General features: G+C 46.9%; 1 protein-coding gene and 1 pseudogene across 5 annotated transcripts in view; both read right to left on the bottom strand.

Moving 5' to 3' along the window:
- Positions 1-15,968, bottom strand: part of CTDSPL (CTD small phosphatase like) — a 126,357-nt gene that overhangs the window by 24,359 nt on the left and 86,030 nt on the right. For 4 of the 5 annotated variants that reach the window (XR_014064609.1, XM_081527340.1, XM_081527339.1 and 1 more), the window contains exons 2-3: positions 6,279-6,433; positions 1,107-1,139 (exon numbers count right to left, since the gene is read on the bottom strand). Coding sequence is in view for 4 of the 5 variants with exons in the window: in XM_081527340.1 (XP_081383466.1) it covers positions 1,107-1,139; positions 6,279-6,433 (188 nt within the window). In the remaining variant the exon portion in view is untranslated. The remainder of the gene's footprint in view (positions 1-1,106; positions 1,140-6,278; positions 6,434-15,968) is intronic. The other variant, XM_081527342.1, reaches the window with a different exon arrangement.
- LOC145520823 (diphthamide biosynthesis protein 3-like) lies at positions 4,288-4,540 on the bottom strand (annotated as a pseudogene).

Here is a 15,968-nt window from a genome sequence, read left to right as displayed (position 1 = left end):
AGTACTCAACAAAGCCTAAACTCTAGGCACGCTGGCAAAGTCACAATCACTCCACAAACTCACGCAACTTGCAAAGCAATGCAGAGTTAAAGTTCAGGGAAAAAATTCATAGGTGATATCCACTACCAAACTTGGAGTCAACCTATACTAATGAAATCCATCCCTTCTTTCAATGTAAGATCGGTGTCTCTTGGATGCTCCCAGAAAATATGTTAAAAAGCCCAAGGAAAGACAGATGAACAGACTTCAATCAGACAATCTGAATCAGAGAGTCTTTATGGATTAGAATACCAATTTCAGGACATCTTAAAAAAAAAAACCTAAGTCCTTCTCTAAGGACACAGACTGTTTGAAAGATCTTATTTGATACTGGCATCTCAACTGCACGTTTCTTTTGGGAGTTGATCATTGACCAAAGATCAATGCTTCTTGCTGGCTGGCCTCAGGCTACCTGGCTCGGCTGGCAGAGCAGAAGGAAGAGGAGGAGCGGTGGGGACAGCCTGTACTGGGGTCAGACTCTGGTCAGTCTCCCCAACTCCAGGACAGAAGTTGGTGGCTCAAGGGAATGCCCAGCTGGGGCAGAGCTGCAGTACAGCCAGCCTGGGAGAGTCAGGGCGGGAGCAGGGAATGGGGTGGGGGTGGTCCTGCAAGGTCTGTGAATACGATTGGGCTGATTTTTCTGATGGAGCCGTGGCCAAGCTACTGACACTTGAACCTGCTCCCCTGGGAACCCGGTACCACTGAGACAGAACCTGTTGCAAAGAACCTCTTTGTGACAAAAGTATGGTCTCCCAGTCTATGGGCGGGGGCGGGGAGGAGGAAGTGCTGCCTTAAACTTATTCAGGAGGCCCTTCTCAGAGAGAAAGGTCCGAGTTTGGTTAATAGATGCTGGTTGCCTTGTTCTTGAGAAAGTTCTCAGAACTTCCTGCTCACAGTTTAAAATGTAGCTTCACTTCCTGCACACCCCCCCCAACACAACAGAGCTCTTTATACCACGATTAAAAAGCTCAATATAAGCCAAATATTAAAAGAAGTCTTTTATATTAGTAGGCCCAAAGCTACAAGATTCTATGAGTGTTCAAATAAAATTGGATAAATATACATACACTTGGTATGGGAATGATCTGCCTCTGGTCACCCTAAGGAGAAAGAAAAAACAAAATCATTGTCAGGTTTAAAGAGAAATAGATCATATTCTCAAAAGAAACTTCAAAGCACTCTTGAGTACTGCAGCCATATGACCTCCTGTTCTCTGCACCTTGGTGGGATTTTTAATGAGCAGGAGGAACCCAAGAATAGTCCTCAGTTACTGGGCTCCACTCTGCCTCCTAGACACTCCTTCCCCTGACAAACCAGACCAGGTTCCTGAGGCTCATAATCATTGTGTTTATTTAAATAGTGCCTCCTTTACTCCCAGGAATTTAATCCTTAATTAAAAAGGAAAAAGGAAAACCCATACTTTACTTTGATCCATGAATCCCTCTAACAACTGGCTTGTTTCTTCTTGTAAGTAAGTTTTTCTCCAAAGACTAAAGCCTCAAGTCAATATGATACACAGGGAAATGGAGACAGTTTAACCAGATTCGGAGGACCCCCCCGGCCACTTCTGGCCCTCTTCTAGGGGAGGACTGGGCAGACTGGACAGGCAAGGTGCAAGGAATACCCTCCAAGAACATAGGCAAGGGACAGCTTTCCCATGAAGGGGAACAGAACCTGTATCGGTGGGGAGTGTTCGGAAAATTCAGGCCCTAAGAAAAGGCCTCAACCATTCCTTATCCCCAGAACGCCAGTCACTCCAAACCTGGTCCATGGAAGCACTTCATGTTAGCATCATTGGGAAAAGCTAATAAAAAAGCAAATTTATCTCCACTGAGAATTTCCCGTTTCTGTGTTTCTTCCTCTTTTTCAGCTAATGGGATGGGAGGCAATGAGTCACAGCATCATGGTCCCTGATGAGGTGCATGGTTCGCGTGTTCCCCACGGCAGGATTTGTGAAAGTGTATCCTTCTTTATTCAGGGGAGTCACTGGGGACAGGGGTCTCATGAGAGGAAGTCAAACCTGACTGGCACAGTGGCAGGTGGCTGGTACCTTTCTGATCTCTGCTCTAAGAACCATTTAGCAACTTCTGGATTATCTCCAGCCCCTCGTCGTCACCTCTGCAGTGTGACAGTAGCTCTTGTTTCCTCCTGACATATTCTTGACAGCTCTTTCCTTCCTCAGGACACTGGGGGCTTGTGTTAAGGATTCTCAACTGCCTCTGTCATCATTAAAGGCAGAGGTGTGCTATTCTCCAACATAACAGTGCAATCAAATCAAATCTCAGTTTTCAAGAACTTATGCAGAGAAGTGCATTTCAGAAGGTTTTAAATACTATTGTTCCTAACATCTGGAGATTGGTGGGACTGATTTTAACCAGAGGCTCGCAAGCCCACTGGGCTACTGTGGACCCTCTCAACCCTACACTGCTGATATTCGGGGCCTGAGGACTCCGCTGCGGGGGCTGTCCTGTGCTCTGTAGGGTGCTCAGCAGTATCCCTGGCCTCCAGGCACTAGATGCCAGTAGAAACCCTGGAGCGTCAACAGAAATGTCTCTCAGTGTATGTGTGTGAGCTCAGTCTTGAAGTTGCATCCAATGCTTTGCTATCACATGGGTGGTCGCCCACCAGGCTCCTGTGTCCATGGGGATTCTCCAGGCAAGAATACTGGAGTGGGTTGCCATTTCCTCCTCCTGGGGATCTTCCTGACTCAGTGATCGAACCTGCTATCTCCTGTACTGGCAGGTGGATTCTTTACCACTGACCCACCAGAGAAGCTCCACAATGTCTCCAGACATTGTCAAATGTTCGCTAGGGGAAACAGTTGTCTGCAGTTGAGAACTGAAGTGCTAGTTGGGAGACGGCAAACAGTCCCAAAACACAAGTGCATCTTTAGACTAAGTGAACACATCAGTGAGGTGAAAGGTTAACACCACTAAATGGTTACTTTGGAAGGGCTTGATGAAACACAGACCACGACCAAAGCTGCTACCTTAGACAGGTATCCGGGCTTGAAAATGACCCTAGAGGTTTACGTGTGTGTGTGAACATAGGGCATGCATGGAGAAAGAAGCACCTAGTGATGGCATTCACTCTGGCCTCATGCTCAGTGCAGTCCTCCATGGTCCCTGCCACTGGAGTCTTCAGAGTGCCAACTACTCCTCGCCTCTGGCCAGGGGCTGCAGACACTTTCATACTTTCATTTTGGGGCAACTGGTCTTCAGTCCAGGCTGTAATTGGGACAGTCGCAATGGCTGTCACACCAGGCCACTGCTCAGTAGGTCTTCTCTAGGACATAGTAAATACACACGATGCATGGAATCGTTCTGTCCACATCCTTCTCTCCTCCTCCAGCAGGCTGAGCTCAACGAGGCACAGAGGGCCTGGGAGGCAGCGGTAGAGACAGGCCTGCAACTGGCTCCCACATCTACTGAGCCTGGGTTTTATGTTCCAGTGTCCTGATTAGGCAAGTGCAAAGGGCAGAGTTGCCCCACTTTGACGTGGGCTCTTTCTACAGGGTCTGGTCTCACACACTGAAGGGTCATGGATTATGCAAATGATGCACTATTCAGGGTCAATGCTTTAAAAAGCCACTCTGACAAGTGTTAACCGAAGATTTCCATGAACGAACACTAGGTCCAGATAAGTCCAGCTCTGCTGCAGGAGGTGCCTTTAAAGACCTTTATTCCCTGGTAGATACAGCCAAGGGTTCCAGGAAACCTTCCAGGAGGAAGGTTCTTCAACACCACCTTCTCAAGCCATTCATCTAGGCAGGTATTCATGAAACACAACTTTTACTACGACAGCAGTGACTCTTCTCTTTTTTCTTTTTTACAAAGAAAGGGCTGATTTTAATAATCTTTATAACCAACTAAAAAATAAAATCTCTTTTTAAATTAAAGAATCCTAATGACTTTGAGGCAGATGATGCTGTTGTCAGATAATGAAGTAATTAGGCATTAAGATATAAAAATAACAAAACTGAGGGAAAGAAAGCACTGATTTGAAATTATCTTAAGTTTGGATGGAAAACTAAGAACACTTCCAATTCAAAGTTCTAAGCACAAAATGCAGGTGTGTCATGCGGTAGACTTGCTTCTTCAGCTGGAGATGAACCTAGCGCCTAATGGAAAGCATCCACAGCAAACTACAAAATGACTGTACCCATGAAAAAGCTATTGACTTTGCATTTGATTTTTCCAGCTTGGCTCATTTCCCAAAGTTCAGGCTTTGGAATCTAACATGTTTTCTTCAGCGTTTAACTAGTTCTTTGTCGGTAGAAGGGGCTGGGACTGACTGTCTCTCCACACATGAACTGATCTTTGTCATGAATCACTGTCACAAGGAGAGGGCAGCTAGGACATGTTGCCACGTCGTCCCTGTTCTTCAAACCTTCCTTGATGATGCAGAAATTACCCCCACATGGGCAGGAGTAGAAACACGTCCCGGAGTCCTTGTCATATTGGAAGTCCTCAATCTCCACCTTGTCATGAAACACGGCCATTGGCACTGGGCCAGCAGAGGTCTCTCACTTCCGCGACGTGACCCAGGCTGGGGCAGGTCCAACTTCAAGGGCGCTGGTCCAGCTGGGCTAAATCTTCTCCCATTGTTTTAAATCCACTACAGGCCTAGGGTGCAAACTATGTCCCCTTCATTAACAGGGTCTCTCTACAGCAATGATTTTCAAACTGTAAAAGTTGATAGCTTGAGGAAAGTACACTGAGAGATATCAGAATACAGGGCTGTGACAGGGTTTACAGGCAAATTTCATTATATAAATTCTCCTGATACATTTTCCCACAGCAACAGAGGGTAAGGTTTAATATCTCTTAAGGCAAGTTATCTTTCATTATATTTTTCCAAAAATTTCTCAGCTATTCTTAGATAGTTTTTCTTCTATGCCAATTTTAAGTCTTCCTATTCAGAAACACAGCACATTTCTCAATTAATAAGAGCCACCATATCAAAAGCTTTTAGTGAATTCTCATTTTTTGGTAGTATTTTGGGTTTTCAATGCAAATAATCACATCATCTGCAAATAAAATTGGCTTCCTATCTTTTCCATATTTATATCAGTTGTTTCATTTTCTTATCTTATTACATGTATTGGCCAGAACTGCCAATGATTTTCCCATGTTGTTGGCTGTTTATTTTTAGAAGTCAGCTTTTTATCTTGCTCAAATGATACTCTACTTTGTATCTGGCTGTACTGTTGATTGGTATGTAAAGGTTTATGGCTACTATATACGTCATGTACTAGATGTTGTAACATAAAATGCCCCTCTTTACCTTGTTTAATGCTTTTGGCCTTGAATTCTGTTTGTCTGATTTTAACATTGCCACTTTTGCTTTCTGTTTATTTGATTTGCTTTGTACACTTTGCCCATCTCTTTATTTTCTACCTTTTTTTGGTATTATTGTATGTTGGATGCTGGGTCAGAAACTATTAGCCACCTACTTTAAGTCATTAGCACTGTTTACCAAATAATTCCAGCTCTCTTTCTGGGCACATGGTAGGATTATACTTTCATGCTTTGAAGTTAAGTATAATCATGTGAATTGCTTTGGCCAATAAAAAGTAAGCTGAAATGAGTCCTGTTACCTCTGAGTGAAAACTTTAAGGGCCAGTGTGATTTACATATTCTTTTTTTTCCTGGTGTGACATGAGATTACTATTGTTATCCCTGCTTCCTTTTGGCTTATACTTCTGTAATTTTTTTTTTTTTCTCATTCTCTTACTTTTAACTGTTCTGAATCATTTGGTTTTGAATATGATGTCTGTTAGACAGCATGTGGGTAGAACTTGTTTTTAACTTATTGTGATGATCTGACATACAATTTGATATGTATAAAAGAATATATAACAAATATGTTTATGACTAAACAGGGCAGTTAAATCCACTTATATTTATTATTTGCTTTTTTCCAAGTTTCTGTTTCTCCTCTGGACTTTCCATTTCTTTGTCTGTTCCTGGTTGTTTAACTCTCTATTTTCGTATGTTCAACCTCCCATAACAGAATGTGATAAAAATGTGAAGTGACTCTTCTAACTCGCATCAAATATGTTCTTTCGTTGTGAAATGGGAATGACTGACATATCCTGTAGCAAAATGATGCACTTTTCCGGCAATTTCAAATCTTTAAGTTAATGGCTGTACACACACTGTCAGAGAGTCCTCCTAAGGACGTACATCAAGGATGGGGCAAAGCCCCCGTGGCGGCAGCTGAGCATTTGCACTGACCTTCTGGAGCCCACCGTTCTCCTCCACCAGCGGCGGAAGCACACCGGGGTTGCTGCCTGGCGGGGCCTCCACATTGTAATCACGGAAGCAGCAGAAGAAAGAGCTGAGGATGCTGCGGCTCCTTTGCTTCTTCAGACTAACGCCGCACTGGGATGCTGGGGAGAGAAACAGGGCACAGTGTGGTCAACTGCAATTCGATGGGCAAACTCGAACGTGCAGCCGCCCCAGAGCCCTGATACCTGAGACCAACTCAGGACCGGAACACCAAAGGTACCAGGACGTCCCTCTGAGAGACTGCCGTGTGACTCCTAGAGGGCCGGATGGCAGATGAAGTCCAGTCCTGCTGGCTGGACAGAATTCCCCTGACCTTGCCCCAGTGGGGGCTGTGTGCTCATTAGCTGACCCATCCCCGGGGTCAGGTGCCATCTGCATTCCTGAGCCCAACAGATAAAGTCCTTCAACCCCGCACAAGCTCTACTTCGAAACACAGATCCTTGCAGGCACAAATCAGACCTGACTCTCGCTGAGAAGCAGTTCTCTGTGAAGTGTGAAGAAAGACTCGCTTGGAAACTGGGTTCTTGGATGCTCCCTGCTCTCCATAAAAAGACTAACTTCATGGGTAAAGAAATAAGACGTGCGAGGGCACAAAGCAGTCCTCTTCTTAAACTCTGCCATTTGTCAAGAAGTTCATAAGAGCCTGGACCCAGAGAGCCTAGGGGTGGATGCTTCCATTGCACTTAAAACAGCAACTGCAGAAGAGACGGGACAGAATGCGAGGGTTGGCCAGGACAGAGCCCATCTTCATGAGACCCAGGGCAACACTGTGCCATCCACTCAATCCCTGGCCTGCACTGGACTGAGGCTCCAGAGGGAGGGATGGGTCCTTTCTGTTATCCAGGGCTCACAAGACAAGCTGCCACAAGTCAGAAATAAAAGGCAAAAATTAGTGCTGATGAGAAACACACCTCCGGGGAGGACGCTGACAACTTGGAGGTGCCGAAGCGTTTTGCCTGGGAATGCAGTCCCACCACATACCACGTCTGGGTGGGTCAGCAGCCCTGAGCACAGGCTACCAGCACAGGGACCATGCTTGGGGTTGACGGGAAAATCACCACCGTAGGAAATTGTTCAGTCTGCCTGCTATTATAACTGGGTGTCCATCTCTCCCACAAAGGGATTCTGGCATGATTCCTCTTTGTACACCCGAGGGATTTGTCTAGTACCCACCCTCTCAAGAGATCACAAAATCTTTGCAGGTACCCTTCTGCCAGCAGTAAAACCAAATGCATTCAGGTGGAAATTCTGAAAAAGGACAGAAAGGCTGTTTTGCCAGCAGCTCGATAGGCCTAGATGGTTTCTATCCAGGGGTTAGGCAAATGGCCTAGGAAGTGTGAACTTAAGATCCTCAGTGGGAATTCCCTGGTGGTCCAGGGGTCAGGACTTGGAGCTTTCATTGCGGGTGCTTGGGTTCAATCCCTGGTCAGGGAACTAAGATTCTGCAAGCCACGAAGTGTGGCTGGGGGAAAAAAAAGAAATTTTCATTCACTCAAGATGAACTTGAGAACCACGAATCTTGGGAAAAGCTGGCTATTTTTTTCTTTATGAACCCTTAGGTGTATGTCAAAGGGGATCCATTTTCTCATTTCAGGCTCCACACACCTGGCCAGACCAGGCCACGAGGACCAGCAGGCACAGAGACCTCCCACGCAGCAGTGGCGGCAGTGACAGTGACCACTGTTTCCCAAGGCTGGCCCTCTGGGTTGACTACTTCACAATTCTCATCTCAAACCATCCTCCCAGCTACCCAAGGAGACAGGTGATTGCCTTTACCTCATTGCCGAGAAAATGCAGCTAGGAAGTGCTTCTGCCAGGACTCACACAAGCAGGCCTGTTTCCAGAGCACGTGCTTTCCCCATGCGCCCTTCCGAAGACAATCCTGAAACAGCTCAGCTCAGATTAAGAAGGAGGGAACATGCCAAATGGGGAGAAGAGCATGGCCATAAACTCATCTTTAATATAAATGATTGCTTGAGCTGTTCTGTTGTTACTACGGGTGTTTTAGTTTTTATGGCTCACTCAGTAACTTAGTCAGAGGGAGAAGAAACTGTCTCTTCTCTGGTTGATAGTACATTTCTCTGCAAGTAAACAAGCTGTTTGTTCATGTCTTGGAGACAATGAGCTGTTAACACCCAGGCCGGGCAGTAAATAGCTCTGCAAAACCCACTTTCCTGGATCCTGTTTTCATCAACGGATCACATAAATCTTCCCCATAACTAACAAACTAACAAGCTAACCTATATATTAAAAAGAATTCCTGACTCTGGAGATCATGAGCTACTTACAACTTCCACCATATGATTACTTGCCCGTTTGGCAGCCACAAACAGGGCTGCGGGGTTGCTATTTGCTCGGGTCACTCGGCAAACCATTGCCCCTGATGGGGAAATGGCAGCTCAAGCAGCTCAAGTGGTCTCACATCCAGGGCTGTGGGAGGGTCCAGGCATCTTCCTGCTAAATAACGTCAACGTCAGGGCCTGCAGGAACCACCTGGAAGCTGGGGGTTTTTGAATCTTCTAATCACTCTTGGGCTGGGCTGGTACTCTTAAAAGCAGGCTAGCAGGGGAAATGGATAGATTTCCTAAGGATCAGTATAAGCCTCCCCCTGCCTGCGACCCTCACTTCCCTTAAAAGGTCAAGGTAGTGCTGGGTGTGTCTCCTGACACTGCTCCCTCTCCACTGGCTACAATCCAGAGGCCCTTGATTTACTCATAAGCCTCTGGTAAAAGGGTTTCACAGTTGATGTGTGAAATCAAAATCTATGTTGCCATGGAAAAATGTTTATAACATTAGGTCGAAAAAGCGAGATAACTGTATATCGGACTTGATCATAATTGTGCAAAACAAATGAAAAGAGATTACAGTAGAGAAAAGGCTCGCAAAATATATATATCAATGTTAATGGAAATTGTAAGATATGAGTATTTACATCTCTTCCTTCTGTATTTTCTAAATGCTTGATGGTCATTATATTTTACTCTAACAACGCAGAAAGAAAATCGTCTTGTTAAGCTTTCTTTCAGCAACTTTGTAAAGCTCAGGAGAAACCACATCCTACTCCTAAACTTAAACCTTTAGACTTATTCCTCTGCTTTCCATTCTGGGAGGTTTGAAGGGAAAACCAGGCAAGGGCAGCATTGTAAACCTTGCAGGAGGTAAATGGCCTGGCTGTGGTGGCCCATGCTCACCCCGAGACTGTGACATCGCCAGCATGGAACATACCCGCCAAACCAAACCAGATGAGGCCCATGTGAAAAGAAGGCGCCAAGCTCATGGTCTGCCCCAGCAGGGTGCTTCCACTGGCTTTCTCGTCTGGCAGCCCACCTGGCCTCTCACCGTCCCTGCTCCTTCTCTTTGCTTAATCAAGACTCGGCCTCTCACCACCTGCCTTCACTCTCTCCTTTGAACATCCCTACTGATAACACGACAGGTCTCATGGTGGCCCAGGGGGCCAGAAGATGGTCTGTATCAGAATGGTTAACAGTAAGATATTAAAAAAAAAAGACAGTTTAATACACGTACCTCCTGGTTACACTGAGTTTAAGAATACTTTGGAGGAGAAAAGGAATAGGAACTTTAAACATCAGTCTCAAACATTTCATAAAGATATCCGTGTTTTATCAGATTTAGGAGGCAAACATCATTGCAAAGATTTCTGTTGCTTTGCCCTTGATCATCTTCCTGCTCCTCTCCAGGCCCACATGTGCACCTGACTTCTGGTTTCTTTAAGGCAGACTCTTCACCACACTCACACCCTACCTCCCACTCCTCCTCTCCTCATTCCCCACTTCTCAGAACATCCCTGTTCTTCAGGGGCTGGTTCAAAGCCCACCTCTTGGAAGAAGCCTGTTCCAGTGGAAGGGATTTATTCCTCTGCCACTGAGCTCCTCAATAAACATGTGCATGTCTAGGCTACATCTTCAGCCCATTCCTCTCTCCCGACTTCCAGACCACTTTATCCACCTGCCCGCAGGACAGATGTCGTCTCTGGATGCCTCCTAGGAGCCCGACATCCAGCAGGTCCCCTCTTCAGCTGGGGCACCAATCCCCTGGTCTAAACATCTATGCTTCTGCCTCTCATTAAGTCACTGGCTTTGATATTCTTAGCAGCTCCTAAATCTGTCCGCAACAATGCCCCGGCTCTGTCATATCCCAGCTGAGGCCCTCATCTTCTGTCTCTGGACCACTACGACAGCTGTGAAGCTTGTTTCACTGCTGCCAATTCTGAGTCCCACAATAACTACTGACAGTAGTACCCTCTGAGATGTAGCCCGACAAGTGAGGAGATGGTCTGGTGGTCGTAAGTGTGGCCTCTGCAGTCAGCTTCCCAGGTACTGCCTCGAGCAGCAAATGTATGGGACCCAAGTTATATGACTTAGGCTTATTGTGAGAGTTAAATGAGTGCTTACCAAGCACTCGGAACGATGCCTCGCACAGGGTAAGCGCTTCATAAATGTTGGCTCTTATTATTACCATGAGTCTCTTAAAAGCTTTTGCTTCATACAGGAGTCGGGGTTCTGCAGGTAAACCTTGGATCACAGGCTGGAGTCTGTGGGTACACGTTTGTTCCCTGGCACCTGACAACTAGGAGGACCGACTTACTATGACAGATCTTGGGTCACTTACACTGTAATTTAGAAATGCAAAACTAGAAAAATCTCAGAAGTGAGTTTACTCAACTGGAAAGGCAGAGATGAGGAAAGAGAAGGGAAGAAAAGGAGGGGTGAAGTGTCCAGATGAATGCTGTTGGGGGCTGTTCACCTGCTTTCCCTTAGGAAAAGAACAGTGCTTTCAAGACGAGGTGAAGGAGCAGCCACTGGCTCAGCTCTCCTCCGCTGGGCTCTGCGCCTGCCCGTCTGCTTCTCACCCGGGAGCTCCTCGCCTCTCACTGTGCATCAGAAAGGAGCACACTCCTAGGTGAGGAGGCCAACACACCCAACAAGTCTCTCCTGCAGGCTCCCCCCCTGGGTCATTCAATTCTGCCACCTCCCTCAGGCCCTGGGCGTGCAGGTCCGTCAGAAGGACTGCCCCGCCTCCTCCCTTAGTTCTGCTAAGGAAGATGTGCTCATGGCTGCTCCCAGCAGCTGTCCTTCTCTCCATACAGGTGTTTGGCCCCTGAAAATGGACTCCCCTAGGGTAGGACTGGGAGATCCCTGGCGGGGCCAGATGGGGTGATCCTAAGACGTCTTCATTTCTCTGAGCAGCCCTGGGTAGGAAATCCTTCTCTGAGAAATCCTGAGAAAGGTTGTAAAGAGCTGGAGATGTTGCGCATGGGCCTCACTCACGTGCACAGGACCCTCTGACCATGTGGGGAGTGTGTGACACTGAGGACAAACAGGCAAGGGGCTCTGTTTTCTGGGACACATTCTGAGAGCAAACACTTCCCTCTTCACTGCTGGACTTGATGTCACTGCAGCCGAGAAGATGAAGACCCTGCTTCCCACTCAGACACACTCTTCTCTTTCTCCACCAGGGGCTGGGGAGCTTCCACCCTCCAGCACAGCAGACGAGGGGCTTTGAGAATGCCTACAGATGGGGCAGGAAATGGCAACCCACTCCAGTATTCTTGCCTAGAGAATCCTGTGGACAGAGGAGCCTGGTGGGCTGCTGTCCATAGGGTCGCACAGAGTCGGACACAACTGAAGCGACTTAGCATAGCATGCACAGATGGGGCAGCTGACATGGAAGCAGAGATGGCTGCCTTCTTTGAGTCTTCAGTCCTCAGGGTAAGACAGGAATCATCCCAAATACCTCCCCAATCCCTCTGGGCAGAGTGCTGGCCCAGCAGCAAGAACCAGTATCTTCAAAGCACCAGCTGCCAATGGAGAGTGTAGGAGAAATGCACCGATGGGGAGCGTAGTAGAAATGCAACATTTTTGCTTGTCAGGATCCATCACCTGTCCTTCTGGTTAAAGTTCCACCACTCTCCCCCCAACCAACTCTCAGTGCATCGCCACAGCCTGGCCAATCACAGCTATGTGATAGGCTTAGGGATGGGCATGTGACCCAAGCTGGACCAAGGAACGTTAGCCCTGGAACTCATGTTACGGCTACCAAAGGAGGTGTTCTTTCTTTGCTGGTTTGTGAAACTGGCAGGATGCAACCCTGGGCCACCAGGGCCATCTTGGACACCAAGTGAGAAGCACCTACCTGATCACATGAGCCAACATTGGGGAGAAAGTAAGTGAGCTGTGGAGAGGGACAGACCTCAGACAACATCATCTGAGGACCTGGTTGCAATACACCAGAACTTTCTGGCATTTTAAGCTATATGAAAGAATAGATTATCTTTTTCTTTTAAGCCAGTATGGATTGGGTTTATGTTATTTGGAATGGAAAGGATTATTCCCTGAAGATGGGGGCTCCTAGGTGTGGCAATGTAGAGACATTGATGAATCAATAGGCACCCTCCTAAACTCACAACACGCACGCCCAGGAGGAGAGATACGGGAATAATCAATTCTGATACAATACAGTATCAATTCTGATACAGAACAAATCTTGTTACAGTGGGGTAGCCCAGGGCCTGGCTGGGGCCTGGAGAAGGGCTCATGGTCTAGATTTGGGGCAGGGAGGGTAAGAGTGACTTCTTAGGAGAAAGAAGTCTGAGAACTGGGTTGACAGCTTCATAAAATTGTTGGAGGGGGCAGGGAAAGTAGGGAAACAGCAGTGTGTCAAGGCCCTGAAATGAGAAGGAGCATGAAATCTGAGAAATCAAAGTGGTGAAGAGTATGAGACAGGGGTGAGGTCAGCAAGGCCCTTGTAAACCACGGTGACAAGTCTGGATTTGATTCTATGAACACAGAGAGTGGCGTAATCAGATTTGTACCACACATGTCATGGCTTTGACTTCCGTAATTGGAACTACTGAGTTTAAATTTTAGATTATGACTAATGTAGGCTATCCATCTATATAAAAGATTTCCAGGATATTTAAAAATCACACATGTGGACTCTTTCTGTGTAAAGCACCTAGAATGGAACTTATTTAAAAACCGACTTTAAATACAAGTTACACGGAAAGAAAATGGGCTTTAGAGGGACATTTGGGTTCAGGTCTCAGCCCTCCATTTTGTCTGTCAGTGTGAATTCATCTACCTAAGCCACACCAGCAACATGGGTATAACTACCCTCCCAGGGCTGTTGCACGGATGCAGTGAAAACAGGATGTGTTTGTGTACGACAGAAAGTCTACCAGTGTCTTAGGATACAGCAACAAAAACTTTCGGTCTAAGCCCACTGCACTGTTGCACTATGAACAGAAGTTAGCTTGTACCCAGACAACAGTGCTCACAAAAACTGCCTGGCTTTAGGAGAAAGCATGTAGGCAGACCCATTTTGGTTTTGGTTATGTGAATTCTAAACTTAGAACGTGAAGCTCTTTTGAACTCTACCTCCTATCTAGTGGAAGTTTCTTTGTATAATAATAATAATGTTAGAAAGTAAACAAGTAAGAACTAGGTCCACATGTGAAGCTTAAAATAAGCCCTAGAATTCAGGCCTTTTCAAGGAAGTCTTATATGAAATATGATCAGAAATAAAGTGTTGTAGTTAAAAGCATGGAATGCCATGGGGAGCGTCCACTGAGGTGGATGGTGGGGTTTGGCCCGTCACTGGGACGAGAGGACTGTTTCTGCCAACGGACAGAAGGCACCACTGAACCCACAACCAGTGGGCATAACAGGCCGAGAAGGGCGTTTCTTCTGATCATCCTCTTCTACTTCCTGACCTGACTGGTTCCCTTCTGTATCCAGACCCCAAAGCCAGCATTTCCTAGTTAGTGTGGTAGTTGCCCATGCTGCACAACCACTGCCCTTTGACAATTCTTACATTCTGACCTGGTTTCGATTCCAGATGTAGAGAGGCTTAGGAACCATCCTGAACCCCTGGCTGCAGAACCACAATCTCTGGAGTCTACACAGGATCAGGGCTTTGCACACCATCCTCTGTGAGCATCCTACCAACCATCCTTGTCTCTGATCTGACCTATAACTCCCAGCGTCGCCACCCCCCGACCTCCATCTCTATATGATCAAAAGAGTGATTCAGGGTCATGACGAAAGTAGCTGACATGTGGGTGGGAATGTTTGCTACTGCCTGTGAATTCATCCCCAATCATTCAAGTGTCTCCCCAAGAGAAGAAACTGCACGCTGGCAGCTACAGAGGTCAAGGTTCACCTTTCATCTCCACGGTGCCAAGCCAGTCTGCATGCTGGCACGGGGTCCAGACTGCCAAAGACCCAGTGTAATAGAATTTCCAGGAGGAAACTGACTTAACACACAAAGCCTACTGCTAAGGTGTCAGAGCACCGAAACCTGCTCTCAGAACCAGTTTCTTTCATGTCTCGAGCAGAACCGAGAAAGGTACTACACAGGAGATTTCTGTCATCCACATTATTTACAGCAGAACATTAAAAATATACAGACACCAATGCTATCAGAGCTGCAAAACTGGACACCAGAGTTTCCCAAAGTAAGGCTATTTTTCCACCCCTGTGGATGTCAGAGCACATTTCAACCCTGAAGAGGCCATACGACTGGATTTACAACCACATTACCACGGAAAAAGCTAAACACGCTTTTTTAAGGAAAGAGGGGTAGTTCCTCTCAAGGGTCGGCTTTTAAATGAATGCACCATTTCTTCTCTTCCAGAATTGGGCTGCAATCTCTGGAATGCATCCCAGGGCCGTGGTTTGCAATGAGTGCCTAACAGGAAATTCTGGGCAGTCTATGCATACGTTACATTCCTTTCCCACCCTGAACGTTGTCAACAAACACAACTTTCCTCTGTTGGAATAAAATGGGAGGTGTGGGGGTGGGGAGAGGCCAGGGCGCAGACCGCGCAGAGTTCAAAGCAGATGTGGTTGCTGAGAATTCAAACATCTCTCGCTCCTAGAAAAAGGACTTAAGTCACTTTTTGAGATGTTCCATCAGTCCCGACTATTTGCAAAGGATCGATTTGCCCAGGGAATTACACTCACCACTCTCTGAAAGAAACGTACCTTTGGAAGCTCTTTTCCCCGCTGCAGCCTGTAACTGGCAGTGGTTCCTCTAGCAGTGAGAAATCAAGGTGGGGGGCCGGCAAGGGCTGATGGCTAAGAACTGGGCAGGAGAAACCCTGATCTCATCCTCCAGAGATGGGAGGATGTGCTCCCCCTGTTCACAGTTGGTTCCTAATAGCCCACATCAGCTGAGCGCCTTGTTTGTGTGAGCCCCTGACACAGCGTACCTGTGGCTTTCACGATGTGCAGTTGCCCATACCATCACCCCATTTTCTGATGAGAAAATCAAGGTTCAGAGTCCATACAAGTGTGCGGGGAGGGTTCTGGGGTTCAAAGCCAGAGCAGCCGGCTGTAGGGCTCCTGGCCTCCCCACCCGCTTCCCTGTCTCTCCCCAGCACTTGATGGATTTGTGTTTTATTTCCAGGGAGAGGCTCTGAATATGAGGCCTTGGACTGCCTGCCTTCACTCCAAACATCGTACTCTGAAAAGCCCGAAATGAACCTATAACTCTCCCAGCGGCCCTATTAGATGAAACCAGACACAGAGGATGTGTCACTGACCCCTGAATGTCTCCGGGCCATCAGACTCTGTGACAGCTTCCCAGGAAGGCCCCTTGGCTGGGAATGCCTTT

Source organism: Giraffa tippelskirchi, chromosome 9 (genome assembly GCF_054371585.1).
Source record: "Giraffa tippelskirchi isolate mGirTip1 chromosome 9, T2T-mGirTip1v1.2.pri, whole genome shotgun sequence".
Taxonomy (NCBI): domain Eukaryota; kingdom Metazoa; phylum Chordata; class Mammalia; order Artiodactyla; family Giraffidae; genus Giraffa; species Giraffa tippelskirchi.
Note: the sequence above shows the minus strand (reverse complement) of the source record. Positions and strands in the feature narration are given on the sequence as shown.